The 27,268-nt window shown below is 45.3% G+C and overlaps 3 protein-coding genes across 7 annotated transcripts in view; 1 reads left to right on the top strand and 2 right to left on the bottom strand.

The window, feature by feature from the left end:
• LOC104067406 (alpha 1,4-galactosyltransferase (P blood group)) overlaps positions 1–24,813 on the bottom strand; it is a 29,852-nt gene extending 5,039 nt beyond the window's left edge. Inside the window, exons 1-2 of one of the 4 annotated variants that reach the window (XM_054060158.1) lie at positions 24,675–24,727; positions 22,142–22,227 (exon numbers count right to left, since the gene is read on the bottom strand). The gene's annotated coding sequence lies outside the window, so the exon portion shown is untranslated. Of the gene's footprint in view, positions 1–22,141; positions 22,228–24,674 lie in introns of all 4 variants that reach the window. The other 3 variants (XM_054060144.1, XM_054060163.1, XM_054060150.1) reach the window with 3 other exon arrangements.
• Positions 6–24,814, bottom strand: A4GALT (alpha 1,4-galactosyltransferase (P blood group)). 2 transcript variants are annotated; one of them, XM_054060174.1, is made up of 3 exons: positions 24,675–24,727; positions 22,142–22,227; positions 6–12,074 (listed from the first exon to the last, which is right to left on the bottom strand). In XM_054060174.1, the coding sequence occupies exon 3, from the start codon at positions 12,027–12,029 to the stop codon at positions 10,953–10,955; it is 1,077 nt and encodes a 358-aa protein (XP_053916149.1). In that variant the 5' UTR covers positions 12,030–12,074; positions 22,142–22,227; positions 24,675–24,727; the 3' UTR covers positions 6–10,952. The 2 variants fall into 2 exon arrangements, with proteins under 2 accessions (XP_053916149.1, XP_053916156.1); XM_054060181.1 differs by lacking the exon at positions 22,142–22,227 and having other exon boundaries at positions 24,675–24,814.
• On the top strand, positions 23,388–27,268 carry LOC128851907 (uncharacterized). The gene is made up of 3 exons (XM_054064262.1): positions 23,388–23,458; positions 24,587–24,975; positions 25,078–27,268. The coding sequence occupies exons 1-3, from the start codon at positions 23,388–23,390 to the stop codon at positions 25,419–25,421; spliced, it is 804 nt and encodes a 267-aa protein (XP_053920237.1). The 3' UTR covers positions 25,422–27,268.

Raw genomic sequence — 27,268 nt, 5'->3', positions numbered from 1 at the left:
GAAAATAAATGGTGAAACATGGAGTCTAGACACATGGAGATAACATGCAAATCAGGGAGGATGTGATGTCATATGTTCAGCTAATACACTGGCTGAAACAAGGGTCATGCAGCTGATGGGTTATGGGGCTCTGCTGTGAAAAAAACCCATCTAATTAGAAAGTAATCAGGATGAAAAAAAACACAAACAAAAGAAAAAAATTGAAACCCCATTATCGCTACACTTTAAGCTTCACACTGCGGCAGGAAACCAACTGCAGTTCTGATTTCTACTCCTTTGCTAAGAATTCCTAGTGCTCCTGCTGCGTGAGTGGCTGCCATAAGAATGGAGCTGAGATTTTCATAGAACTGCCTCCTCCCACCCCAAGACTTTGCTACTGAATGCTTCTTTGCACACACACTCTTCTAACCAAATAATTTACTCATCCATTTTGCAATACTCCCTCTTATGCTGGATACTCCATTGAATGGCTTTGTCAAATTCAGGTGTCCCTCATTTTATGATAGAGTTCCCCCTTGTCCCTCAATGGATGCTGACCTTCCCTCACAGAAGACACTGACACATTCATAAAACACCACCTTTATCCATATAGACACCAAGTTTAGGGTTTAGTGCAGCTTCTACTCACTTGCCTGCAACAAATACCAGGCCTATTGCTCTGTAGCTTCCCAGATTCCTCACCAATCCCCATATCCTTCCAAGCACTGCAGCACCACGGGCAGACTTGTAAGATGCCAATGCTGGGGAAGCTCTTTGGAAAGCACCTTAAGCTGTTCACAGACTTTTCATCACTGGAGCCCTCCAGGCCTCAGTTCATGTTGCATCTAGTCACAGAATCACAGGAGGGCTGAAGCTGGAAGGCACCTCTGGAGACAGTTTGTACAACTCCCCTGCTCAAGGCAGAATCACCTAGAGTACGTTGCTCAGGACCATGTCCTCTTGAGTTTTGACCTTGTCTGAGAACAGAGACCCAATAATATCTCTGGGCAATCTGTTCCAGTGTTTCACCACCATTTCATCCATTGCAATTTCCTGCATTTCAATTTGTGCCCATTGTGTCTCATCCTATCACTGTATTGCACAGAGAAGAGTCTGGCTTGTCTTCTTTATTCCACCCATCTTCAATTAGGTATTTATAGACACTGACAAGACATTCAACATGCGTAAGTGCAGATTTACAAGAGAGACTGGTTGGAGATGGTTTTGTATCTTAAACTGAGCAACATGCTTTAGACAGTCCCTCCCATGGCCAAATAACTAAGCAAAAAAAGAGTTGCAGTTCTTAGTATAGGACCCAGAGCTCAATGCATTGAGCCTGGGACAGGGCTGGAGAATCTGGTACAGCTGAGATTGGCCAGAAGATGTCGTGAGCATCCAATTATAGCTTAACAAGCTAAATTGAAGTATACCATTATATATCTTCCTTTCTTTATCTTATCTTGGTTTGTCTTTTGTTGCATAATTTTAGTGCAACTTCAATTACCTTATGCCATTAAACTATTAAACATTTATGGTACGTCAAGTCAAAACACAGCAACATAGCTCTGATTAGCCTTGGAAGAAGTGATTGCACCAGTTCCAATTGTCTTTCTGAGAATGAGTCAAGTACTGTTGAGTTTATTGATGTCCCTTCAAGTTAAGTCTGTGAACATATAAGCAGAAAAACACTGCGGGAGGGAGGGGAGTGGGTGAGTGGGGGGTGTGGGTGTGCGCGTGTTTGTGTAGCTACTCAGGGTCTTGAACAATATCACAGATCAAAAGCAACACAGTTGGAGTATTTTTGGGACACACACAAAAGAGCTAACAATCTTCATTTTCTCCAGATTTACATTACCAGCAAGAGTAGAAGAGGTAATATTTGACAATACCAGCATTCAGAGGGTACCTATTCAGTCTGTTAGGAAGGAAGAGCAGAGTGATGCCAAATGTGGACAAATCCACCATTAGTATTTAAGGAAAATTAATATTTAGCATTTTAGCAGCAGCTTTGCAGCTCCTCCTTCTGACCCTAGAGAAGAATGACACGTGAATATTTGAGGCAAGATGAGAGTAAATATTCTAAGTGCAATGGGTTTATTAGACCAATCCATAAGATACTGCAGAACAAGAGGACGCTTGAAGGCAGTTGTCTCTTAATTGGATCTTTCGTACTTAATCACAACTTCACCTTCCCAGAGTGAACCCTGCAACATCCAATTTTACTAACACGTTTTTAGAACTAAATTTTCTCCTGAAATAAAGAAAAGTGAAAATACCCACTTGTATAGGTCTACTGCAGTGCTGGCATAGCACAAGCCTGCAGCAGGAGTTCATGAGAAGAAGAAACAAGCTGGAACTAGCTGGCAGCCTGGCTGTTAGCAGCAGCCTCACAAGGTGACAAGGTTAAGGAGGCAAGTCAGTGCTCAGTTTCGGACTCCTTCTGAAGCATTCTGTCCCTTGCTACTTTTTATACTAATGGGATTGGTTGGGGTTAGTGAAAATGGACCAAAGCTATAGATTTGCTGTTCAAATCTAATGCCTAGTTGTAAGCATTGGCTTTCACCTGAGCTTTAAAATTTCCTACAAACCATACTCAGCCCTCACTTGAGTGGTGGCCCAGCTGAAGTCATAGCAGCCCTGTAGCAGTGGGGACACGGACTCCAAATATGGTACAAATGAAATCAAGTTTATTGAGTGAAAGCATAGCTTATATATCCTTGTCTGCCCCGTTAACAGCTACCCCAATAAAATTCTACTACTGAAGTTTCCATGACTACAGAGATAAAAAGCAATGACTAATGGTAGAGATGTATCCCTTATCTTCTTATTTCTCTTTGCTACAAGCCCCCACATTCCCACGAGCACTGCTAATGATTCCAAGGTCTTTTAAGCTTGTTAGCAAACTTCACAACAATGGCTGCTTGCTCTGTGTTTGTCACTGATATTGTAGGCATGCCAAGGCATCGGCCACCTGCGTTGGCACATGCATGACAAAGGAATCTTCTATGCTCGTGGTAATTCAGGGGCACAGTCTCCTCTCATCAAGCTCAAATCCATACATGCTTTCTCCCATACAGCCCCACCTGCAAAATGACACAAGAGCTAACCCAGAACTCCCTCTGTCCAGTATGGGACCAGACTTTCATGTCAGCTGTCAGATGTCAGCTCCAGTACATAGCCAGCTCTGCTCCTCACCACCCCAGTCAAAAGCAGCCATGTAGTTTATGCAGGCTTAGCTGGTGCCCTCGTCCTCAACTTCAGAGTGGCTCACCCTACTTGCTCAGCTCTGGTAATAGCAGGTTCTTTCTGCACCATGCCATGTCTACAGGGAGCAGCTATTCCCAGTTGTCAGAAACAGCCAGAGAGTGGACTGAGTGGGATGTTGCTGACCTAGCTCATGTGGGAAGGGAGGGATGGAAGCATCACATCAGAGAGTGAAGCACAGAGCGCGACTTGCTCCAGCACTGCTGTAAGATCCTTCGGATCCCACAATGAAGTGGGCATAAAGCAACGTGCCAACAGTCACTCCACTGATCATCTTGTCTATAAAGGGTCTGCTGCCCAAACTCTGCTGACCTAAAGCTTTGAGCCTGCCTGCAGTTTAGATCATACTCTATATATGTATTGGAAGGTGAAAACTGATATGCCCATGACATAGCAGGTACGAATACACTGAAGAAAAAGTCTGCAGGGAACAATCTCTTATGGCTACAAGAATTGGAACATATTCCGGTGTGAACTAGCTTTTTTCTTCATCTCCTGCAAAAACATTATGAAGATATGGATCAATGCAAGACAGAGAGGCTGCATTTCTCTCACAGCACTGATGCTGGCACAGCTTACACAGATCCTATCTTTGCTTCAGGGTAAAGTTCTTCCAAGAAAAATGGAACATGCTGAAAACACGATCAAATGTGATTAAAACATGACAGAAAAGACAAAAACAAATGTGAAGCCATAAATCAATTGGCATTTCCCACAGCTGAACCACAGGAGCTGAAACTGCTGTTAAGATACGTTTCCCTATAGCGTAGATAGCAGTCAGAGACTGCTGAGAGATCAGAGATCTCTGGCCCAGGGCTGCTTAGCCTCATAGCATGGGGACCATCCCCTCTATTCACTGACTGAAGGAACTGCCAAAATTTCAGTGAGAGGAAGGGGCAGGAGTTGGCCATGTTCACAGAACATGCTGGCATGACTCTTACTGACACAGCTGCAGCTACTCTGCTCAACGCCACCAGAGCCAAGGGCTGGGGAGGCAGAAGGGGAGGGACACAGGCCCACAGGAGCAAAAGATGCCTTTGACAGAGACGGTTTATTCCTGCCCAGCCCAGAAACAGGGAGAACAAGGCACAGCTCACACCAAATCCACTGTGCTCCCCCGGCACTGCCCAGAATTGGGGAATGCAGCTCCCAGGTGCATGGAGCATCCCAGAAGGTTCTGCCATGGTGGTGCCACTACATCAGCCATGCCCGCAGCCCAGCAGCGCTGGCAGGGCACTGCCCTGACACACACCCGTGGTCTGTGGGGCTGGTGTTGCTCTGGCCACAGCAGGAGGGAGGGCCAGCCCAGCCCCATTTTCTGTGGTTTAGCAAAAGCTGAGCCAGAGAAGGAGGTGGAGGAGGCACTGGCGAACTGCTATCCTGTATGCAGAAAGATGGCAGGTGCCTGCCTCAGCACCTCTCCAGCCAAAGGCAACTCTGGAGGGCAGGCAGCACATCCTGACACTCCTCAGCTGCCTCCCAGTGCCACCCTCTGCCCCAGCCCCCACAGCACATCGCCTTCCTTCTCGTCCTCCTCCTCTGCAGCTCCATGGCCAGACAGGCTGCAGGCACCCGCCAGCCCACATGTGAGGCTGCTCTCCAGTTGTGGCCAACTGTACAGTGCTGATTTACCTCCCTTGTCATTCCCATCGTGCCCACACACCGCTGTGTCATAGGGAGTACTCAAAAGACCACAGATGGCCATGCCAGAGGCAAGGATACAGAACCCAAGTTTGGATTTTTTGTTCTTAGGCACATTCATCAACAGCATAAGGCCCTCGGCTCTCCTCCTTGTCCTCAGAAAAACCTTCCATGTTGCTCTCATGCCTTCCAATGTCCCTGTGTCTTCTACACTTCCCATCCCTTATAACCCCAGTTCTCGACACAGCCAAGAGGTGCAGATTGGCTGAACAGAAGCAGAAGAACTGCTTTTCTATTTCTCCCTCTTGAAAAAAAAGGATCACCAGTTGCACAGCTGCCCACTGCGATCAAGCAGCAACCGCACAAAGAGGTTATACTCAGGTTCTTTCACAGCCCGAGAAGAAATCTCCTTCCATTCTGTTTTTCTGTAAATGAAAAAACAACATAACGACAGTGGAGGTTTTATCCAGTTGCATTCTAATGCCACCAATCGGTTGCACAGCTTGTTGTGTAGGAGTAGCAGGGGCAGCGAGTTGCTGAACGCAGGAAAGAAAGAAGCAGATGGAAGCAAATGAACCAATAGAAAATTCCCTCTTATTATTGTCAGCCTATCAACTATTTGCCTACCAGTGCTATCTTGTTACACAGGTGTTGGAGACTTGCAATTTAGACAAGGACACTGCTACTACCAAGCACTGACTCCACAGGAGAGTATTGCTCTAAGTACCTGTCACATGTCCCCACGATGGTAAAAGCACTGCTTTTGGCTATTTCTTTTCCCAAAGAGGCCAAGCAAATTCAGCCTCATGCTGTGGAATGTAAAACAGTACACACACACACAAAAAAAATCCTTTGAAATCAAGTAACTTTGGAAAACAAGAAAAACTTTACACTGAGTCAAGCAGTTAACACATTTTCCATTTCTTAAAGCAATTTTCATATACTCCCATATACGACACCAGCCATAAGAATCTTTACCACAGAGAATTAAGCTCCTCTAAACCCTGTCCTGTAACACTGGCTAGCCTTTATTTACACACTTAAAGACGTTACAGACAGAAAGCCAAGGGTTCCTATAGCTGTTGATGCTACATGAGAGGCTTTTCAGGCCTGATACAATTGAGAGAACAGCAACAGAGGAGCAACTAAAAGGTGCCCATCAGTTTACCCTTCCCTGCAGTAACAAGGGCTACTGGAGGACAATAGAGTCCAAATTCAGGTCTGGTCTATATTTGAAGCATGTTGCATCTGAGGCAGATATCAGAAATGGAACAAAATCACTGAGCTGTCATGATACCTCACCCATCCCCATATCCTTCCAAGCACTGCAGCACCACGGGCAGACTTGTAAGATGCCAATGCTGGGGAAGCTCTTTGGAAAGCACCTTAAGCTGTTCACAGACTTTTCATCACTGGAGCCCTCCAGGCCTCAGTTCATGTTGCATCTAGTCACAGAATCACAGGAGGGCTGAAGCTGGGAGGCGCTTCTGGAGATAGTTTGTCCAACTCCCATGCTCAAAGCAGGGTCACCTAGAGTATGTTGGTTGGGACCGTGTCCTCTTGGGTTTTGACCTTGTCTGAGGACAGAGGCTCCACAACCTCTCTGGGCAACCTGTTCCAGTGTTTCACCACCATTTCTTTCATTGTAATTTCCTGCATTTCAATTTTTGCCCATTGTGTTTCATCCCATCACTAGATTGTCTTCGTTATCCCACCCATCTCTCACTGGGTATTTATACTCGTTGACAAGACCCTCCCTGAGTCTGCTCTTCTCCAAGAGAATTGATCAGACCTCTCTCAGCCTCTCTTTGGCACATGCTAGAGTCTGTTTCTCTCTTAGTTGCTCCTTGCTGGACTGGCTACAGTGTTTTCATGTCTCACTTTAACTGAGGAGCCCAGAACTGGACACAGCACTCCAGATGTGTCTCATCTGTGCTGAGTATGGGGGAAGTATTGCTTCCCTTGACCTTGCAGCTAATGTTCTACATAATGCAGCCCAGCAAACTGTTGGCCTTCTTTGCTGACAAAGGTACATTCCTGGCTCCTGTCCAACTTCTTGTTCAGAGGTACATACTGTTATCCCTCACCAGTTGCATCTCTCTTTGTTGAAGTTCTTGAGATTTCTGTTGGCTGTTTTCTCCAGCTTGTTGAGGTCACTCTGAGAGGCAGCTCAACCACCTTATGTATCAATCACTAATCCCTGTTTTGCATAATCTGCAAACTTGTTGAGGTTGCACTCCAACCCATCATGATCAGGGTCATTAATAAAGACATTGAACAGTACTGGCCCCAGCACAGATCACTGGAGCTGCTCCTAGCACACGAGAGCTCTCAGTCCGCACAGAGAAAATAATCATCATTCAGTCTCTTTCCAGGAGACTGGGTCCAGACTACCGTACTTGACCCTTCCTTAATCCATTTCTGTTGCACTGTTCAATTCCATCTCCAAGTTCCAAGTTCCACCCCTGGTTTCCCCTTCATGTACTGTACACCTGTGTACCAGCTAACCTTCATGATCTCTAGGACAAAGGAGACAGGGCAAGAAAACCTAGTGCCTTCGCACCACTTCCCATCATCCTTGACTGCATAGCAGCAATGAAGAAAGCACAAACAACTATTTTGCATCTCAAGGGAAAAATGTTTCCCTGATTCTTAACAGGAAGAGTCACAATAAAGCTCTGCACACCAGACCTCACCAGTCCTTTCACAGCCTCTCAAAATGCTCCCCTGAATGCCAGGGTCTTTAGACCAGGCTCTGAAAGGCAGGTGGGAAACTGAATGGCTCCAGTACAAGCTTTCCACTTTCAAGTCTACAAGAGCACAGACACCATCACTACTAAGGGAGGCTTTACCCCATCACTAAGGGAAAAAGCAACACAATTTCTCATGGAGTTTCCTATTCCATAATATTCACACCTTTAGCATAAGTCTAAAATGCCTTCCTCCAAATAGACTGCAGGTCATGAATGACAGAGTGATGCCTGGCTGGATTAGGAATCTGTACCACACACTGTGCTTTTCTCTGTTTTCTCTGCTCAAATCCACATGTAGTCAAGGTTCACAGACCCTTCTTTCCACATGTGCTTATGCTTGCAACTTGTCTCATGTTCATTCCAAACTCCTAATTTTAGTGAGTCACTTCAGGACACAACTTTAAAATACTTTTCTGCAAAATAACAACAGATTGCTCAGACCTACCACCAACATCTCACAGAACAAAATGGAACATCTTTACAGAGAGAAGTAATGGTAAAAAATGTATTTATTTTTCTTTCACAAAACAAAGTGAAAAAGACCAAAGGCTGCTTTGGTTTGATTCTCACCTTATCAAACCTTGGAACATTGACTCTACAGAGAAAACAAACAAACAAACAAAACCAACAACAACAAAAACATTCCACTTATGCAAAAAGGCACTTTCTTAGAATATGGAGTGGTACATCAAACCAGATGTTTATTGCAGTGGGTCCCAAACTCTCCCATAATCAGTTCATGTTATTGCCACAGTAGAGTCCCCTGTTATGCCTCTATGATAATCACCAACACCAATTTACCATCTCTGGTAAGGGTTCCTACCTCACTAAGATTCACTCTGAAGAGCCCAGAACAGAAGGAACCAGTAAGGAGAAACTTTGCCCCACTGATGACACACTAGACAACGGATGACAATTTTGCAGCTGCTTATAAAGAAAGCAGTGAAAAAAACCCCACAGTAGTGACAGTGAGAGCAGGGAGTGAAAACAGCATCCATTTATACCACTTAGTGTGGTGAAGAATGTTTATACAGTCAGGAAATAAATGATCACAGAATCACAGAATGGTTTCAGTTAGGAAAGACCTTTAAGATCATCAAAACCCCCTTCCAACCCAAATCAATCTATGATTCTATGAAGATCTGCTATTTCCCCACAAACTCTTTGTTCCTAAAGATGTTCAGTGTTGGGAAAGCTGCAGACATTAAAAATCCTGAAAGCCTCCCGGATCTACCATAAAGGTGGGCACAACAAAGGGTCAGCACTAAATACAGACACATATGTGGTACCAGCACTGGAGGGGTATTTCCAGCACCTTCTTTATGCCAAAGTAGCTACTTGTGCACAGACCTCACATCCTGCCCAACTCGCAGGCGGGTGGTTTTCAATCAAAGCAGCACTGGCCTCCAATCAACATTGGACACCTCAGGATTAAAAAAATGAAACAAAAAGTAAGCACCAATCTTAAGCTCCCATGGCCATGTTGCCTGTTAGGGACAGGGAACAGTTTTGTAAAAGCAATGGGCAATTTCTCTCATTTTTATCAAAAAAGAAGAGACAAATCTGAGACAAACAGAGAAATGTTGCATGCACAGCCTTTTGTGGTTTTTGCATTGGCTAAATTGAGCAAACCTCACATTGCTTATGGTTGACCCGGGAAACAGAAAAGACCTCAGACAGCTGCTCATCTAGAAATCATTTGAATCAAATTCAGAGGACTTGCAGGAAGCACCATGTGAAAGAGCTGTTGCTTTTGGGCCAGGTTGGGCCAAAGCTGTTGCTTTGGGGCCAGGTCATATTGAAAATCTGATTGGTTCATGGTCATCAAATGGGCCACTAGATCACCTCACTGCTGTTCCTAGGTGTAAGAAGATGATGCAGAAGATTTTCATAGTGACATCATAATCTCTTAGTAGTGTTGGAGAGGGGATGGCCAAAGTTCTGTTCATCTGCATTAACCCTATCATAGTGCCAAGTTCATGTGCCTCAGCGATCCCCTTTAGAGTATGGTGGGGACCAGATGCAATGATGCTGATGGTCTCAACCTTATTTGCATTTCTCACTGCTCTTTGTCCATTATTTTCCAACAAGAACAGAAAAACTATCAACACATCCTTTTGGCCATCAAGGCAAGGGACAAGATTTCTCCCAGTTTGTCCACCAAACTGCCGCTGTGGTGGGAAACCTCAAAGGCACAGCAGCACCTTGTGAAAGATATGTTAACTTTCTCCACTGCAATTCAGGAAGATGCTCAAGGAGAGGAGTAAATCTTTCCACTGCCCTCTTCAAGACCTCCCAGGAGAGATCTATACTCCTGGACAGTGAATAGCAGGAGTATTGCAGAGTACTTGAAGAGGTCCACCATAAATGACTTATTATAGACTTAAGTTTAGACAGTACAGGTTCCCTACCATGCTCTCTGCAACCTTGGAAATACTTAGAAATATCATGTCTTTCCTTTAGGATCCATCCAAGGGCTGAAAGATACAGTGCAATGGATGTTTGGTCACAGAGACAAATTCAGTGTAAAAGATAATTCAGCTCTTCCTACAATTTAAGGTGTGATTTAGATGAACTCTCCTGCTCATTGCAGTTTATTAATTTGCCACTATAATATAAAACATCACTGTGCAAGAGCTCCTCCTAAATGATGAGCTAGTCTCAGATCCTTATGTTCTAAATCACAGCAGATTTCCACATCTTTAGATCTACAACACTGAACAAAGACTGCAACATACGGCTCTCTGCTCAAACCAGACATGAGAAAGTCTTCTCCACCAAAGGCTTGAGAAGAGAAGGGAATGAATTCAGCCCTTTCTTCTCTGTTTTTTTCTAATTTTTTTCTGGGGCGACTCCTCTGTCACATCCTGAGTTCCTGTTCTTTGCTCTCTCATCCTTTCATCGCTTTGAGGACTGCACTTCAGAAGTTCTGAGAATCAGGTGGTGAGGTATGCATTTCTGCCAAGGCCTCTTCCAGGTTTACAGCCATAGGAAGAGGCCTTACTCCTACAAAAGACTGATGGAGGCTGCCACAAGTGGCCCAGCTCTTGCTCTCCTCCTGACATTTCTCTACCTGACCAAACAGAGTAGAAGAAAGTTCCTGCAAAGAAACAAAATGTTGCTGGTAGGCAGTTAAAGTCAAGAAAAAGAGCTGCACAGACATCAGCTGAAGCTACAGGATCCAACTATAGCCCACAAATGGCTTTTATCCTCAACTCCCATCACCTCACTTCCAAAGAAGGATCATTTGTGAAGGAACAGCTGGAGAGTTGTGGGCTCCCAGACGACATAACTTAACTGACCCATGAGTCACTGTCATTCAAAGTCCTTCTTTATGATGTCATACGTGGCAGGGCAGAAGTGAGAATGGAGTTGAGCCAGCAAAGCCTGGGATGTGATCTTTTTCCTTGTTCCTTGGCTCTTCTTGTTCCATACATGCACTGCGTAGGTGTTATTAAAGAGGTGGTGAAGCTCTGAGGAGTTGATCACTTCAAAGTATTTCTTCCAGTCCTGCCATCGAATGGGATAAAAAGCCTCACGGGGCAGAGCACTCACTCCTCTGCAGCTTGTACTGCTCTGAAGACTCCTGATGGAGCACCATTTCTTGAAAACACGTGTTAGAAGTTGTGGGCCCTGGTGCCCCCAGATCCAGCTGTTGTAGTTCTCCACAAAGTCCTGCATACAAAGCTCTATAAACTTATGTTTGGGTTTAAAGGACAGAAATGCCCCATTCAGTACATACTTGGACTGGGTACCAAGTACATTGGTGAGATTCTTCAAGTTCTTAAGCACAATGAAGTCCGTGTCCAAGTAGATGCCACCAAATTTCCACATGATTGCAATTCTGCAGGCATCAGACAGGATGGGTATGAAATAAGGTTCCCAGCGCTGCTGTGCCTGCAAATACCACTTTGCCAGAGGTGTTCCAGAGAAAAGCTCTGGCAAGTCCAGGGGCTGGAATTCCACATTGGGGAAGCAGCTCAGCAAGGAGAAGCCCCAGTGGTTGGGTAAGGAGGCGTTACCATTTGCTAAGCCTTTCATAAGCACCACAACCCTTGTTTCAGGGTGTGTCCGAGCCGCTGACTCCACAGAGCATGTGAACAGGTAACTTGGCTTAGTTCGCTCCGAGGTCTCCACAAAAAACACATCCCCTGGAGAAGGAGGGGGCCCACCAGCAATGGCATTGGGAGGAGAAGGCACAGAATGAGCACAGTGGATTTCAACAGGCAACCTGTAGATCTGGCCCCTGCCATTAGGGTCCTCCGTGATTCTCCAGTATAACATGATGGAGACAAAAGACATGAACTTAAAGGCGAGGATAAATAGAGCCCTAAGCTTGTGGCTCAGTACCACCCTGGTCAGTTTTAGCAAGCAGCTGGGCATCCTGAGCATTGTCGCTCCCGTCAGAGCCTGCTCTCCCAAGACAATCGTCGTGATCTGAAGGGGAGGAAAGAAGAAAAAGACATTGACAAGGAAGGCAACAGACCACGAACCTCAGGACAGTACTACAGCAGACTCGCATGCTGAACTCTCCTACATGCAGGCATGCTTTAATTATGCCTTTAGATCATCTTTAAAAAATCATCCTGGCTTCTCCATGCTGCCACAGTGCCCACAGGGCCCCATCAGAAACAACAGCCCATGTTCAAGTTGTGAAGCTATGTGACAAAGCTCATGTCACACCCACAAAAAGCTCAGAGGGACAATGTCAGAAAGAGGAGTCCAAATATACTCTGCCGGGCTCCTCCAGGCCCATCACAAGGGCCATCAGCCCATCTGCCCAAATCCAGAGGAGCACAGGAGCACAATGGCAGGCAGAGTCCCAGATCAAGGACTCCAAAGGAACCAGCACCTTATCTGGGCTCCTCCCAAGGCTGTCCCAGTGTTCGGGGATAAAACCCATCCACAGCTCTCCAGATCACCCTTCAGACTAAAGGGGTCACTGCCTAGGAGTGGGACATATTATGGGGTGCAGAGAAAGAACAGTTTGGAATTGCATAGGACTTACTATGAAATATTTTAAAAAGGAACCAAAGGTGTGGCAAGGGAGGGGTTTAGGTGATTTGGGATGAACAAGACAGGAAAAATGCAGATGTAAGAAGGCAAAAAGGGCCAGAGCAGGTAAATAGCTTGCTGGTCAGTACTGTGAAAAATGGGGAAGAATGGTTGGCTTTTCATCAGTAAACAATGCCAAATAAGGACATGTAATGCTACCCTAAAGACCCTCATGATGGACTATGAGGGAGGAAAGACAAAACACTAATGATTGTTTGAAATTTAGTGGATTGTTCATGTTTTAGTTCAGACATGGGATGGGTTCAATTTAGGCATAGAAAAACGGTGGAATTAACAGTGGATTAACAGTTCCAACCTCAAGCCAAAAATTAGATGAACTATTAAGGGAATAAACAGGCTATTGGCATTTCTGGCTGAGGGTGGGGTGGTGGTGATCCAAAATGTCTTTCTTTGGTGACGCCAGCTCCTCTGTAGTGCGGGGTTCTGTGGAGGGGCAGTGCCCACCAGAGGGCGCCGCTCGCCCCACCCCCTACCCCTTCCTCTGCCCGTCCGACCGCCTGGGCCAACCCTTCTCGAACCACCCCAACCCGCGCTGATGGGGCGGGGGCGGATGGGCCTTATCGTTAACTGCTTTCCCGGCAAACTGTAACGGTTTTCGCGAAATGTATAAAAGGGGAGGGGACCCTGCACTAGGTGCGCCTCTGGCTGATGTGACTGAGCCTCAGCCGCGCGTCCAGCGCTACTTCCTTGCTGTGCAAAAAATTGAATACCTCATAATAAATTCTCATAATAAACTTTTGTTTGATTGGATAAAAGATTTTGCATTGTTCTTTTATGACAGTACACTTGCCTGGGCATGCCCTGCACCTGATCAGCGTAGTCTCTCATGTCTTCTTATTCTCTTTTCTCCTGGGTGAGGGCTTTCTAATCTGTGTGCACGTGTCCGTTACCAGAGTGTGAATGCAGTAACTGGGATTAGACCACAGGTGGGCCCGTGTGTCTGCAGTGCAAGCAACTGGAGTTAGTGTGAGTATGCAAATGTGCAATTGGCTTGCACAAGTGGACCAGCCTGAGTACGCAAAGTGACCAGGGAGCCAGGAGCATGAGTGGGTCTCTGGGTGTGAGAGCACATGCGTGTCTCAGAGTGACAGCCCAAGGGGATTAGCTATGGGACTTGGAAAGTCCTGGACAGCTGTGCATGTATGTTTGACAGTTTGTACCAGCAACTGGAGTCAGGCTTACAAGTCCAGATGCCAACAACTAGGGAGACTGGCTTCCAGGGGCAGCTACCCGGATGAGTGTCTTATCCCAGCTGCTGGAGGGATCCACCTTGTACGTACATCTATGTATATTCTCACTTGTGGCTTTCCATCCTGTCCAGCCAGAGAGAGGAGCAGGATGAGGCTGTTGGTGCTGTCTACATTTATGTGAGTGCTCTGAGTGTCTGCTTGTGATCTGTGTGGCCAGCCATGTATACATACATACAAATGTAGTGTATAGGTGTCCTTTGTACGTGCCAGCTGAATACATCTTTAGCTTCACTACTGCCTGGACGCAGAGCAGCAGCAGTCTCACCTCCCTCAGGCGGTGAATCTGGGACGATATACCGTCCTATAGCAAAGATTACTCCTCTTCAAAAACAAAATATGATCAAACCTCTCCTTTCGTTTATCACAAACCAAGACTGACACTTGTTTCCCTGGCTGCATGCTGTGCTTACCACTTGTAAGAAAATAAAACATTTATTCCATTTTATCTTCATCAGTCCACTATTTTCAAACCAGACACGTACAAGACCAATCCTAGTTATTAGGATTTTAGATTCTCTTCTGTCCTCCAGTTTGCTGCCATACTAATAATCTTGACACCTGACAGTGGGACAGCTGCTGCTGCTGTGTTTCATTTCCCCAATGGGGAACCACCTTGCCAGCCTTCCCCAAAACTAAGAACTCATCTAAAACCCCAGTGCTATTATCTGTTCCTGTCAAGAGGTCTCAGCTCCTAGAATCACAGAATGGTACTTGTTTGCCTTCCATTTGTTTCTTGATAACCACCCTGTGTCCCATACGTGCTACAAAGCTCCACAAGATAGTAGTGTTTACTATGCTCCTTCATACACCACCTCTGTTCTTGGCCATGCTCTTAACTTTATATTTAAGCCTCTAGACTTAAAGCACTTAACACTTTTTTCGCTGAAAAAAATATTTTCCCCTTCTTTCACCATTTTAAAACCACACTTTGTAAAAGAGAATCAAACATTAAGATTGTTTAGCCTTCAGTACAGCAGTCATCTTGAAAAGACACATTCTCCTCTTTTCCCATCTATTCTACCCACGGAGACAGACCTTCTCTAGCAGCATGCTCAAGTGTAAGGGAACACCCATATACCCTTCTGCCAAGCAGTAGAGCTGGGACACAGTGGTGCTATTTCTACTTTTACAAGCCTAGTGTGACTCTCCTGACCAGTCTCCAGGGTTAGACCTCTGAAGTCCAAAGTGCAGATTTAACCATAAAAATATATGTTGAAGCTGATGGAAGAGTGTAACTGAGTTTGTCTCCGAGAAATCCCAGGATTTTATAACTGAAATAAGATGTGTCAGGCTCCTGCAATGCAATCTAACCAAAGGGCATTGTCATCCATGTGTCAATGCCTTCCTAAAAGCCTGCATAGTCAAAGCGGACCCAGGCTCTTAATAAAAAAAAAGAAAAAAACAGTGAGGTTTCACAAGGAATATACTCTTTAAAGAAAAAAAATATTAAATTGTCTGAAAAGTGCAAAACATTTTAGGGTCTTCTCTCCTTGAATTCCTGTTTCCCCTGTGGTAAAAGTTTGCATAACTTAAAAGAAATAAAATCCATACAATTCAATGATAAAAACAGAAGTTTTGTGAGACAAAATATAAGAGCAAACTAACATTATGTCTGCTACAGAAAGCTTCATAACAGAAAAGTATTTTCTGTTTCAGATCAATCATTCTTCAATTGAAAAAATCTCCACTGAGATTTTCATCTGTTTATTTGAACAAAAGCCATCCTCATGATCTGTTGAGTTTTCAACTCTGTCTCTCAGAGAGGTCACTTTGGAGTGTTTTGCTGTTCAAAGATCACCACTTGTGAACACTTGCAGCTGGCTGGTGCTGGCCCGTCTCTAGAAAGCTGTACACGGGAAATGCCAAAGCATAAACACAGTGATACAGCATTATGCCAGTCTCACACATGAAGATGGGAAACTCAACCCAGATTGCATCCACATGGGGTTTGTATTGTTTGGCCATGACACTGCTACACCACTTTACACCCCAGCATAATGAATATACTGCCATAGGAAAAACATTCTTGACTTCAGGAATTTCACTTAATTTTATTTATTACAAATTAATATAAACTTTTAATTACTAATTCAGGGACTGAGGCGGCGGGGCGGGGAGGGAAGATGACCAACTATCAGTTAAACAAACACTTGGGGAAATGCCCATCTTCCTCTTTCCCCAGGTTCTTCAGTCTAGCACCCCTCCTCCCCCTTCCTAGTCTCAACTTCCCTTATTTTCACAGTGGGCCACTCTCAGTCTGTCTCAATTCTTTCAGTGAGGTAGGAGGCTATGGGTCAGTGCACAACTGTTTCTTTGGCTACTTCTTGCACTTCACTTTTCCTCCACTGCTCCTTGTTTCTTACTGTTCCTTTGCTCCAGCACGGGACCTCCACAGTCTATAGTTATTTGGTGTGTACCTGCCGTGGTACGGGTTCTCCATGGGCCACAGTCTCTCAAGAGCGGCCCTGTCCCAGAGTGGGTCCTTCATGGGCTGCAGATGCTATGGGGTGTCCTTATGCAAGCACAGGTCACAGTCCCTCAAGGGTACATCCTGCAGCACAGAATGCCTCCTTTTAAGACAGCATCTCCAGCCACATACCCAACAATGACCACTTCAACATGTCTCCACCTTTTCCTCTCTCTGCTTCAGACATGTCTCTTCACATATCTCCTCACATCTCCTCTAGCATATCCTCTTGTATCTACTCACATCTCCCGTGTCTTCTCACATCTTTGCTTTTGTGCCTCTTTTTATTTGTTCTCACATATGTCCTTTTGGGCCTCCTGCCCCATTTTACCTTTTCATGTTCTTTTCTGTGACTCATGTCTCTTCTTTTGCATCCTCACGTGTGCCCTTCTGTGTCTCCTTTCTGGGACTCCTGCCCCCAGCAACAACCATCCTTTCTTAAATGAATTCAAGCTACACTTTGTGCTGCTCTGATCAGTTGTAGTTTTGGTGTGTCATGGGCTGTTTTCATCTGCTTTGGAGCTGGCTGGAACCAGCACAGGGCAGCTGATGGCACCTTACCACACAGGCCATCCCTGCAGCCTCCAGCTCCCCAAACCTGGATTTGGAGGATGGATTACCAGCTGGTGATCAGTTCTGCACTACCTAGTGCAAACAAAGCTGGTTATACAACACATCAGGTAGTCAAGGTTACTAACTTCCTGAACAACTCCTGTATTTATTTTCATTTGTGGTAACATCTGCTTCCAAATGTTCCCTGTACAATTCTTTAAACAAAGAAAATGAGTAACCATAACATGTCCTCATTTACCTAATTCCAATGCAAAAGGCTTGACAAAAAATTATTGATGGCTTCATGTTCCTGAGAACTCATAACTTGCTTAAACCTGTCAACAGGTTACCCCAAACATCTCCTTAGCACATGCCAAATTACTCTACTAGTTAAGCAGAAAGGGGAGGATGTCCCAGCACTGCCACCCCACCTGTACATCCTTGAGGAAGCAAGGCTTTGTGTTACAGCTAAACCAACCCAAGGAGAAATTTTCACCAAAAAGGGGGTTCCCTCAAGTATCTGAGGCAGAAAATTCTGCCTACAAAATAAATATGAAGCATTTCTGATGGTTTAGCTTTGACAGAACAGCCTGACTGAAGCACAAACTGAGCGAAGGTGGTTAAGAGGATCACTACTGCTCCCTCAACACTTCTCCCTTATGAGTAGTGGGGAGATAGCAATATCCCAGTTTAGTTCTTTTGCAGACGCTCTGCAGCTGAGCAGAAAAGAAATACCTCAGGCAGCGAATTACAACAAGCTGTTCCATCAACAACAGCAAAAGCACCAGGGAAACCACAGGCCCCTCCACGGCAGTGCAAAGACCTGTAGGGCTAGAGCAAAAGCTCCATTTCTTCCTAACATTTCTGCTGAAGTCTTATCTGAAGCTACAAGATGACTGATGGCAATACACCACTGAAGTTCCATCTAGTAATTTCAATCGCTGAAACAAAACAAGAGCACCGAAATAACTCCCACACCAATGCAAACATGCAGCTGCATTCCCTTAAAATTCACTCATGTTTTACTTTAGGTGTGCTTTGTGTCTACAAAGCACAGCAATATTAATAAACTCTGAGCAAGGAAATTTCCTGATCCTGTCAGAAAGAGTCACTTTGAGACTTTGCTTGGACAATGCAGAGATGTCTTAGCAGCGAACAGTTATTATAGCAGTGAGAGTCAAGAGCCAGGTTCTCCCTCACAGAAACCAGGCTGCACTTTCCCACGAGGCAGGGAACAGATCTGTTCATTTCCTGTGAGGCACACACCCAGGAAAAAACTGTTTGTTACTTCAAAGCATCTATAGCATAGTACTTTCTGTGTAGGACAGTGTGCCACATCCCAGCATCAATCACAACATCCACCCCACAGAGCAGCCTTCTTGTGCTGCCAGACACTTCCTTCTGTTTCAGCCCTGATGGTTAGTTTACCATGGCTGATGCAACATGCTGTTGGCTCAGCAAGGCACAGAGAATGCCACTGAAGTTTCCACGAAGCAGACAGGGCTGCAGTTCACTGCAGGTGATGTAAGTCTAGAGCATTTCTACATAGGTCAGATAAAGTGCTGGTTTTAAATACTTTGTTAAGTATGCTCCTTAGCATTGAGTCCAGGATGTTTTCCCAGATTAACACTGCAAAGATCCAGAGTCTTTTCATTACTGCTTCAAGGAAAAGGTCAGATCAATAATTCCATTCCTCTATGCCAACAGGTTTTAGCCTTGCTTTTGATTTTCTCAGAAAGTCATGACAAGTTTCTTGGGAGGGTGCACCTATAGCTTTTTCCCTGAAAGCTTCTGGAAATATAACTCACAAGAAAATACACAAAATCACAAAATCTCAAACTAGCATCAAAGGAGAACTGTCAGGGTAGACTTTTAAGTAGCATTTTGTGCACCAAAATTAAATATATTCAGATTGAATCTAGAGCTAAGGGAATCTAGAATAACCAGTGGGCATAACTCCCAAATAAATTTGGTGTTAAAGCACCCTTAAGTATAATAATAATAAAAAAAAAAAAGCTGCTGAAAGTTTACATAAATCAGTTCCTAGTTACTGTTATTTCAGAGAAGCTAAAGATATGTTTTTCCTTCCTTTCAAACACAATGGAAAATTACAGCTTGAAAAGCTTTATCAAGAACAAACTTGGAAAGACACAGACCTAAAGACTACACACGTTGTCAAAGCATGTGTGCCATGCCATACAATCCAAAGACCATGCACAACACTGCTCTGCATTGACCCCTCCTCTTTTATCCCTTTACTCTTTGAAGTCCAGCAGGTTTATCAAGAACAGTAAATAGGAAGTGACACTCCGAATTGCTAGTGTGTGCTGTGTAAAGTTATGGCCAAGAGTGGTCTCTAGAAATACTTGGAATAAGGCAGTCTGCAGCAGAAAATTAGACAAAGCACTTGTGCTTGAAGATGTGCTTTTTGGTTCTGCCCCCACTGTACAGAAGCAGGTGCAAGTCAGTTTGTATAAAGCCCTTCACATGACCAGTGCCTATGGGGAAAGCATGGTGGCCTTTTCAAAGGGTACACCACATACCACAGTAAACACATTTAAAAACTTGACTTTTTTTACACAACGTGAGTCTAAGTTAAAGTTTTTGCTTGTTAAGGCTTCCCCCAGTACTCACACTATACATATTAGGGATACATACACTAAGGGATAGTGTGTTTCATTCTGTTCACTTCTGGACACCTCATAATAAGGTGGTATTTGCACTTAGCTAAACCACTGCCTATCAGGATCACACCTAAACTCCTTGAAGGAACTCCTTCTAAAATTCAATACTATGCACACTTCATGTAGCATTCACATAAAAAATTACTTACTGGAAAAGCAGAGATTTCTAATACTGAAACTGTGCCTGCCTGCTTGGACAAATACAGGACTGAAGTGGAAGCAGTCATTTCTGACTTGCAGCCTTCCCGGAGCCTTGCAGGGAGCTCTGCAGGTGTGAGCAGCACCTCTGCCGTGAGGACACCCAGGTGTGGGCCGTGGGAAGGGAGAGCCCTCTGCTGGATAGCTGCTCCTCAGCCCACATGACTCACCTGCTAGTGGACACCTGAGGTTACCCAAAAAGCCTCAGGAAGATTAATTTTCTTCTTAACTTCATACAAGTCTTTAGTCTATTTGTTGAAATATAAGATTCTGCATGTCCTTGCAAGGATTTCAAATGATTTTGTGTATTTTTTAGTGAAGCATTATATAAGCACCAGTAAAACACTCCAGCCTGGTGCCTTCCTGAGATTTCTATGCCTATATGAGAAATAAAGTGATAAGATTCACTCGCACAAACACAATAGCAAAACATATTGTAAAGCCCGCAGCTGCAGAGTACAGCACCCTAGTGATGTGGGAGCTGTAACCTGCCTCTCAGCTCAAAAAGTCCTGTGGCAATTCAAAGCACATCCCTAATTTTCTTTTTTTGAACTTCCATCTCTCCATCACAGTAAGCTGTAGCCCCTTCGCTTCCTCATGACAGGTGAATCCTTCCCCATGTTGCTCTGCTCCACACCTGCCTCCCCACTCTGCCACAGCCCTTGAGCTCAGCACAGGAGACACTAAGGAGCAGCAGCTACGTAGTATGGCTTCAGGAATCGGAGATGGCAACAGCAAGCACCAACCAACCCAGAAACCCTGAGCTGTGAGGCAAAACAGAAGATGGAATTGCTCAGCAGGGGAGAAAGCACTGTACGAGGCAGCCAGGTTGCAGGCAGGGAACTGAAAGGGAGGAATGTAGAGAGGGCTTTTAAGCTGAGGTTCTTGCCCCTGACATTGCCACCATGCCTATATCTGGCCCTGTAGCCCATTGATTCAGACCCTGCCCCACAGAGTGACCCCAGAGCTGTCTCGCCCGCATGGTTGGGCCTCATGTGGGCTCCAGGGCCACCTCATTCAACTCATAGGGGCTGGTATGACTCACAGAGGGCCTGCCTGGCCCCCTTATTCCCAGTGCACTGCTGTGGTAACACCGTATAGAGTCAGGGTGCTGGGCTCCAGTATGGCAAATGACAGTCCCTGCGGGATGGGGTGGTGACGGGTTTTGTCCCGGTGGGAGCACCAAGCAATGCGACGAATGCAGTGGAGCGAGGAAAGATGCCAGGGTCATTGGAGGACACAGAGGCGAGCGGGAGCATTTACAGACAGACCTGTGTAGATAAAGGTTAGCAAAATCAAGAACCCAGCTACAGTGTGTAGTCAAGACCGATATGTCTCTTTCCACCCAAAACAGAAGCATCTTACTCAGCACCCTGTCAAAAAAAGTTTCCCAATGCTTTTTCATAGACCTTAGTATTTGGGTATTCTTTAACTGAAAAGAGCAGTTTTTGTATCTCACAGCTTTTAGCTTTCAGGAAACAGACCGCATAAACCCCTCATCAATACTTAAAATAAAAGGTAAGGCAGAATTTGCCTACAGAAGGCTGCTGGAAACGACATGCCGACAAAAGGGACAGATGCTAGCACTAATCAGCTAGCAAACTGATACAGCTCTCAGCCACCAACAGCTTTCAAATAGTAGTTTCCTATTACTGCACGTTTGTAGAAAGCCATGCACACTCACTGTATAATAGGACTGGAAACTGTGGATAAAATTTTAGTCTAAACAGTATGTTAACCCTTACAGCTCAAGAAAATACTAGCACGTGGCTAGAAAAGGAGCAGCTCTTTGGAAGGACACAGACATACGAGGAGACTGCGAGAATATGGAAGTCAGAACTACGCTTGGTCAGGAAGTGAGCAAACCCTGCTAGTCACCGGTATTGCTACTGCCCACCATCTTATGTAAGGTCTTCACAGCCGATCTTGCAAAACAGAGAGAAAGCACTGCTGTCTTCTTCTGCAGGTCAGTTCTATGGGGCCAGGTATCCAGCAGCATTAAGGAGTGAAAAGATACGGTATATCAGAACATACTAATGATCAAACGCTTCCAGCCTAATAGGCAAATATGTAGTGATTTTTCTTTCCCCTAATCTGGAAGACATTTTCTTTCCTGATTTTTAAAATCCAGAGACACACTGGAAAGGAACAGTGGTCCAACTGCAGATCACACATTTGGCTGTGTAATCAGAGGATTTCTATTCATTTTACCGCTCTGGAACAGGTTTCTTACAGGCCAAGGAATAGGTCACTTAAAACTGAAGGATAAAATCTCACCTCCAACTTGAAATCACAGTGATGTCTAAATTTCTTCAAGAATTTATCTTGAGGATTGTTCTCCTTTCTCTAACACAACTTTCCTCCTGTGAACAAGGAAAAAGTACTTTTCTATGTAACAGAGCCACTGCAAAGCCAACCATATTCAAAACCATTAACCCATTTATCTTGCACAGATGGGAGGTTTTGTGCAGTCATACAAAAACACGTAGTGTGAACGTTTTCCTTTTTTACTGAAAAACCTAAATACCAGCACGATTGCAAGTAATCCCTTAGTAGTAGTGGTACAGTGAGTTCACAATGCCATTAATTTGAAGTTCCATCAGACCTCATTTAAACTGTTGGGCTGAGTTCCCAGCCCCAGTTTAAGATAATTGTAAAAGCCAGTAGAGACAAACAAAGAAAGTGTGCTGGTAATGTACCACCTGTCTCCCAGTGAAAGCACCACACAAAATAAGATTTGTGAACGCATTCTGGAATCTGAATGACCTAGAAACATAAATGGGTTTAAGTGTTTCTTTGGGCAGGAGGACCTCTGAAATGAAAAACCAACTCCAGATGAGAGCAGAGAAAAGGATCACAAAGCCAGGAGACACAGTTCAAGCTTTTAAAAAGTATGGGAAGTGCAACCCTTAGGGAGCTAAATGAGGAGCTTACTTGAGGGGCTGTCAGTAACAAGAGGGGTGTCCCCAATCTCTTCCTGACATCCTCACATCACATACTGGAACTTGATCCAAACCACAACAGCACTGATGGCAAGACATATCCAACGCTATACACAGCTCTCCTAGCCTTTCCTCTATATATGGAATGGGCACATCTGTATGGTTTTATATGGCAACTGTGCCTCGCAGCCAGCAGCTTCTCTCTCCACTAACGACCAAACAAACGTAATGAAAGTAAGATGGAAGTACAATTAGTCATAAGCCCTCATGCCAAAGTATTTGCTGATGACACAACAAAACCAAGGCAATGGCTAATCGTTGCTTAAGCAAGTGGCCCCACTCCCTTCCTCTTCGGGCTCTTCCCTGACACTCTTCTGACACAGCTGTGACCAGCTCTGAAAGCTGAAGCACCAAAAAGCCAATTCTACTGAAGTACTTGATTTTCTTACCAAACTAGCTCCCAAAACTGGTTTTGCTCCACTGCAGAGTGAGGCAGGCACAAATAGTGGCAGAAAGAGGTGAAAGAATGGGCAGCCAGGAAGCTGCATGCTTTTAGTAGTACTAAACATAGCTCCATTATAATGACAAATTTCACACTGAGGCCTTCACAGCCCACAACTACTGAACTTGACCCTGTGATACCCCGGAGCAGGTAAAACTTCATTAGAGTTACTGTCTGATGGAGACAGCCAATGCCTTGAGAGCCAGTAGAAATCCTGGGGAAAGAAACCTTGGGGCATAGCTACTAGCTACTAACTGAACTACAAACTTAAAACTAATTCATGTCAGGCAGACCCAACACCACACCATCCCGACCACAAGAATGACTGCCATTTTTGTGTTTTCAAATGTCTCACGCAGACAAGAGAAGGGCCTTCACATTTGACTCTCTAGTTAGTGCTTCCTCCTAGAGAGCCTGTGGGTCAAGACGCTACTGAAACTGCTACAAGAACCAGAAAAGGGAATTTGAGTTCCATAAGATTTGCTCCTCTGACTTCCGCATCAACAACACCCATGAATCATAGTGCAAAACTAAGGAGCTCAGCAGAAGCTACAAAAGATTTCTTCAGGGTTAAGAAACTTCCAGTTTATTCTGAGCAACCTCTCATGTATTAGGAAACAACACGATAGTTTAACCAGGATAGTTCATCGTTATCAAAGCTTCTAAACTTGCCTTCTTTCAGGAGCTAGACTAGTTTTAGGTTACTGCAGTTACAAGGATTCCGTATTATCTTATGCCCCATTTGTAGGGGCTTTCTTCCCCCTCTTTCCACAGCAAGCATTTCTAGAGCTCTGTTGTGAGTGCCCATCTCTTCTTCCTCAGACCTTACCCCTGCTCAAACTCTGACTTTTCTCAGGCCTCATCTACCTGGGCACATGATGGCCAACTGCACATTCCCGTCAACAGTTCTGCTGTCTTTCCACCCTCTCACCCAAGCCCCTGGCACCCCAAGCAGAAGAGAGGCTGCACATTTCTGCATCCTATCCGAGACTTTTCATCTTCCCACCACACTGCTGCCATTCACCTGGACCCACAGGTTCAGTCATTCCCCTCGTCCTTCCTTCCCAAGCGGGATCGCGCCCTTTCAGCACGCACCGAGCTCCCTTCCCCGCGGTTCTATATTCACCCCACCTTCGCCAGCTCCTTCTGACAGCGCTGCCTGCACCGCAGGAACCCGCACAAAGCTGCGTGGGGACCCGCGAGCGGCTCCCTTTCACCAACCTGATTCCAAACGCCTTGTTCCCCCCGGGATGGACGCCCTGCCCTGTCCCCCTGGAGCTGCCGCGGGGTCCCACGGACTCACGGGGACGCGCTGCACTCATGGACAACTTCCCCGTGGAAAACAAACAAACAAACACACACACACCTTTCCCGGAGCGGGGAGGGAGGACGAAGCCACGCCGTCCCCGCGGACCGCAGCTCCGCGTCGCCCTCGCTGTCACCGAGCCTCCCCGCTCACCTCCGACGCTACGCCCTCCGCCACCCCGGGCATCATGCGCCCTCCCGGTCCCGCCTCCGGACGGGCTCCGATCGCCCCCTCCCGGGATCCGCCCTGCCGGGTCGAAGGGAACCCGAGGGAGACCTGCCCGGGACCGGGGGCGGGCGGTGTGGACCCCGGCGGCTTCGGGATGCGCGAAGCCGCTGCTGCTGGCAGAGTAGCGCGTTCGGTTTGTGTCTTGTTTTGTTGGGTTTGGGTTTTTTTGTTGCGTTCCGTTTTTTTGTTAGGTTTGTTTGTGTTTTGTTTTTTTTTTTTATCTGTACTATACCAGAGGGTAACCGTATCCTGGGCTGCATCAAAAGAAGCGTGGCCAGCAGGCTGAGGAAGGGGATCCTGCCCCTCTATTCCTCTCTTGTGAGACCCCACCTGGAATATTGTGTCCAGTTCTGGAATCCTCAACATGAGGAGGATATGGAAGTGTTGGAACGGGTCCAGAGAAGGGCTACAAGGATGATCGGAGGGCTGGAGCCCCTCCCATACGAAAACAGGCTGCGAGAGTTGGGCTTGTTCAGCCTGGAGAAAAGAAGGCTCGGAGGAGATCTTATAACGACCTTCCAGTACCTGAGGGGGCTACAAGAAAGCTGGGGAGGGGCTATTCATAAAGGCTTGTGGTGATAGGATGAGGAGGAACCAGTATAAACTGGAGAGGGGAAGATTTAGACTAGACATTAGGAAAAATTTCTTCCCAATAAGAGTGGTGAGACACTGGCACAGGTTGCCCAGGAAAGCTGTGGATGCCCCATCCCTGGAGGTGTCCAAGGCCAGGTTGGATGGGGCCTTGGGCAGCCTAATCTGGTGGCATGTCTAGTGGGTTGGAACTGGATGATCTTAAGGTCCCTTCCAACCCTAACTATTCTATGATTCTATGATTTTAAACGGCTTTTTTTTTTCTGTAAGGCTTTCCCTCCCTTCCTTCCCCCCCCTCCCCCGGCCTCACTCTCTCCTCCTCACTTCCAGGAATGTCTCTTCTACACCCCACAGCTGGTGGGGAGCATGTGATCTTGTTGGAAAACGTTAATTTAGCTGAAGAATTATGGCTCAATTAAAATAAGATTAAAATTATAGGTTATGTATATTGTATTTAGCATTTGATATATATTGTGTTTAGCATTTAATTTTGTTGATCTTTATAGATAAGTATGTGCAGACTTTGTGTCTGTCTCTGCAGACAGTGATGGTTTTCTCAAAAACCACATAATCTTCACAAGTATGGTATTAGGGAGTACTTAGAAGGAATATACTAACAACCTTATCCGAGCAGAGCCTACTCTTTTACTAACAACCTTATCTGAACACAGCCTACATTTGTGAAGGCCAGAAGCATACCAAGGGTAGTCGAGTGAAGATAAGGAAATGCTGGTGTCCACACAAATGATGAGACAATCCTCAAATACATGTGCATGAAGAAATGATGTAATCTGTTGAATATACATTAGATTGTGAAACACTTAAGGGTTAAATTGCAAGCGCCGGGATCGTCTTGGAACCTGATTTGGGTGTGCATACCCCTGGTTCCTGGGGCCTCGAAATAAAGCACCACATATAACCTTCCTGGAATGGTTATGTGGTTGTCTCTACGCTAACAATCTGATCCACGCTTTTTCATCCCTATTTTACATGCTCTCAGGCTGGGATAGATCAAGGGGAGCGCAAGTCACAATACATGTGATGATACCCCAAACAAAAGGCAAATAAACACTCTAATACTAGTTTTGGAGTTTCAGAAAGCAAGTATCCTTTATTACAGCACCAGGCACAACGGAGATAATTCCATCAATCATGCGTAATGAGACAAAACAGGTTACAGAATATTTTTCCCATCTACATGCACAAGTATAACATTTCCCAGAAGCCTTATGCATATTCTATTACTTTCCAAGGACTAATTTTAATGCTATTATGGACTTCACAACAGCCACTGATTGTGTCATTTCTCTGTCTGACCACATGGACATGATTACAGAAGACTCATCTGTTCAGTACATATCATACTCTACACAAGGTGTTATCATTACTTAATAGAGCAATGTCTAGAAAAAACACTGTTTGAAAAAAAACATGCTATCATAGAATGGTTTGGCTTGGAATGGACCTTAAAGATAATCCAGTTCCACCCACCTGCCATGGGCAGGGACACATCCCATCAGACCAGGCTGCTTAGGATCCCATCCAGCCTGGCCTTGAACACCTCCAGGGATGGCGCATCCACAACTTCCCTGGGCAACCTGTGCCAGTGCCTCACAACCTTCATCATGAAGAATTTCTTCCTAATGTCCAGTCTGTATCTTCCCCCTTCCAATTTAAAGCCATTCCCACTCATCCTAGCAGAGGGACATTCTATCTGTAACTTTCAAAAAAATACAGTGACTTAAATGAGACTTAACTGAAGTTAGAAAACTGATTTTACTTTTGCTTAAACCAGAATATTCCACTTTTGCAGTTCTAACTACTTCTTGCCTCAG

Source organism: Cuculus canorus, chromosome 1 (genome assembly GCF_017976375.1).
Source record: "Cuculus canorus isolate bCucCan1 chromosome 1, bCucCan1.pri, whole genome shotgun sequence".
Lineage (NCBI taxonomy): Eukaryota > Metazoa > Chordata > Aves > Cuculiformes > Cuculidae > Cuculus > Cuculus canorus.
Note: the sequence above shows the minus strand (reverse complement) of the source record. Positions and strands in the feature narration are given on the sequence as shown.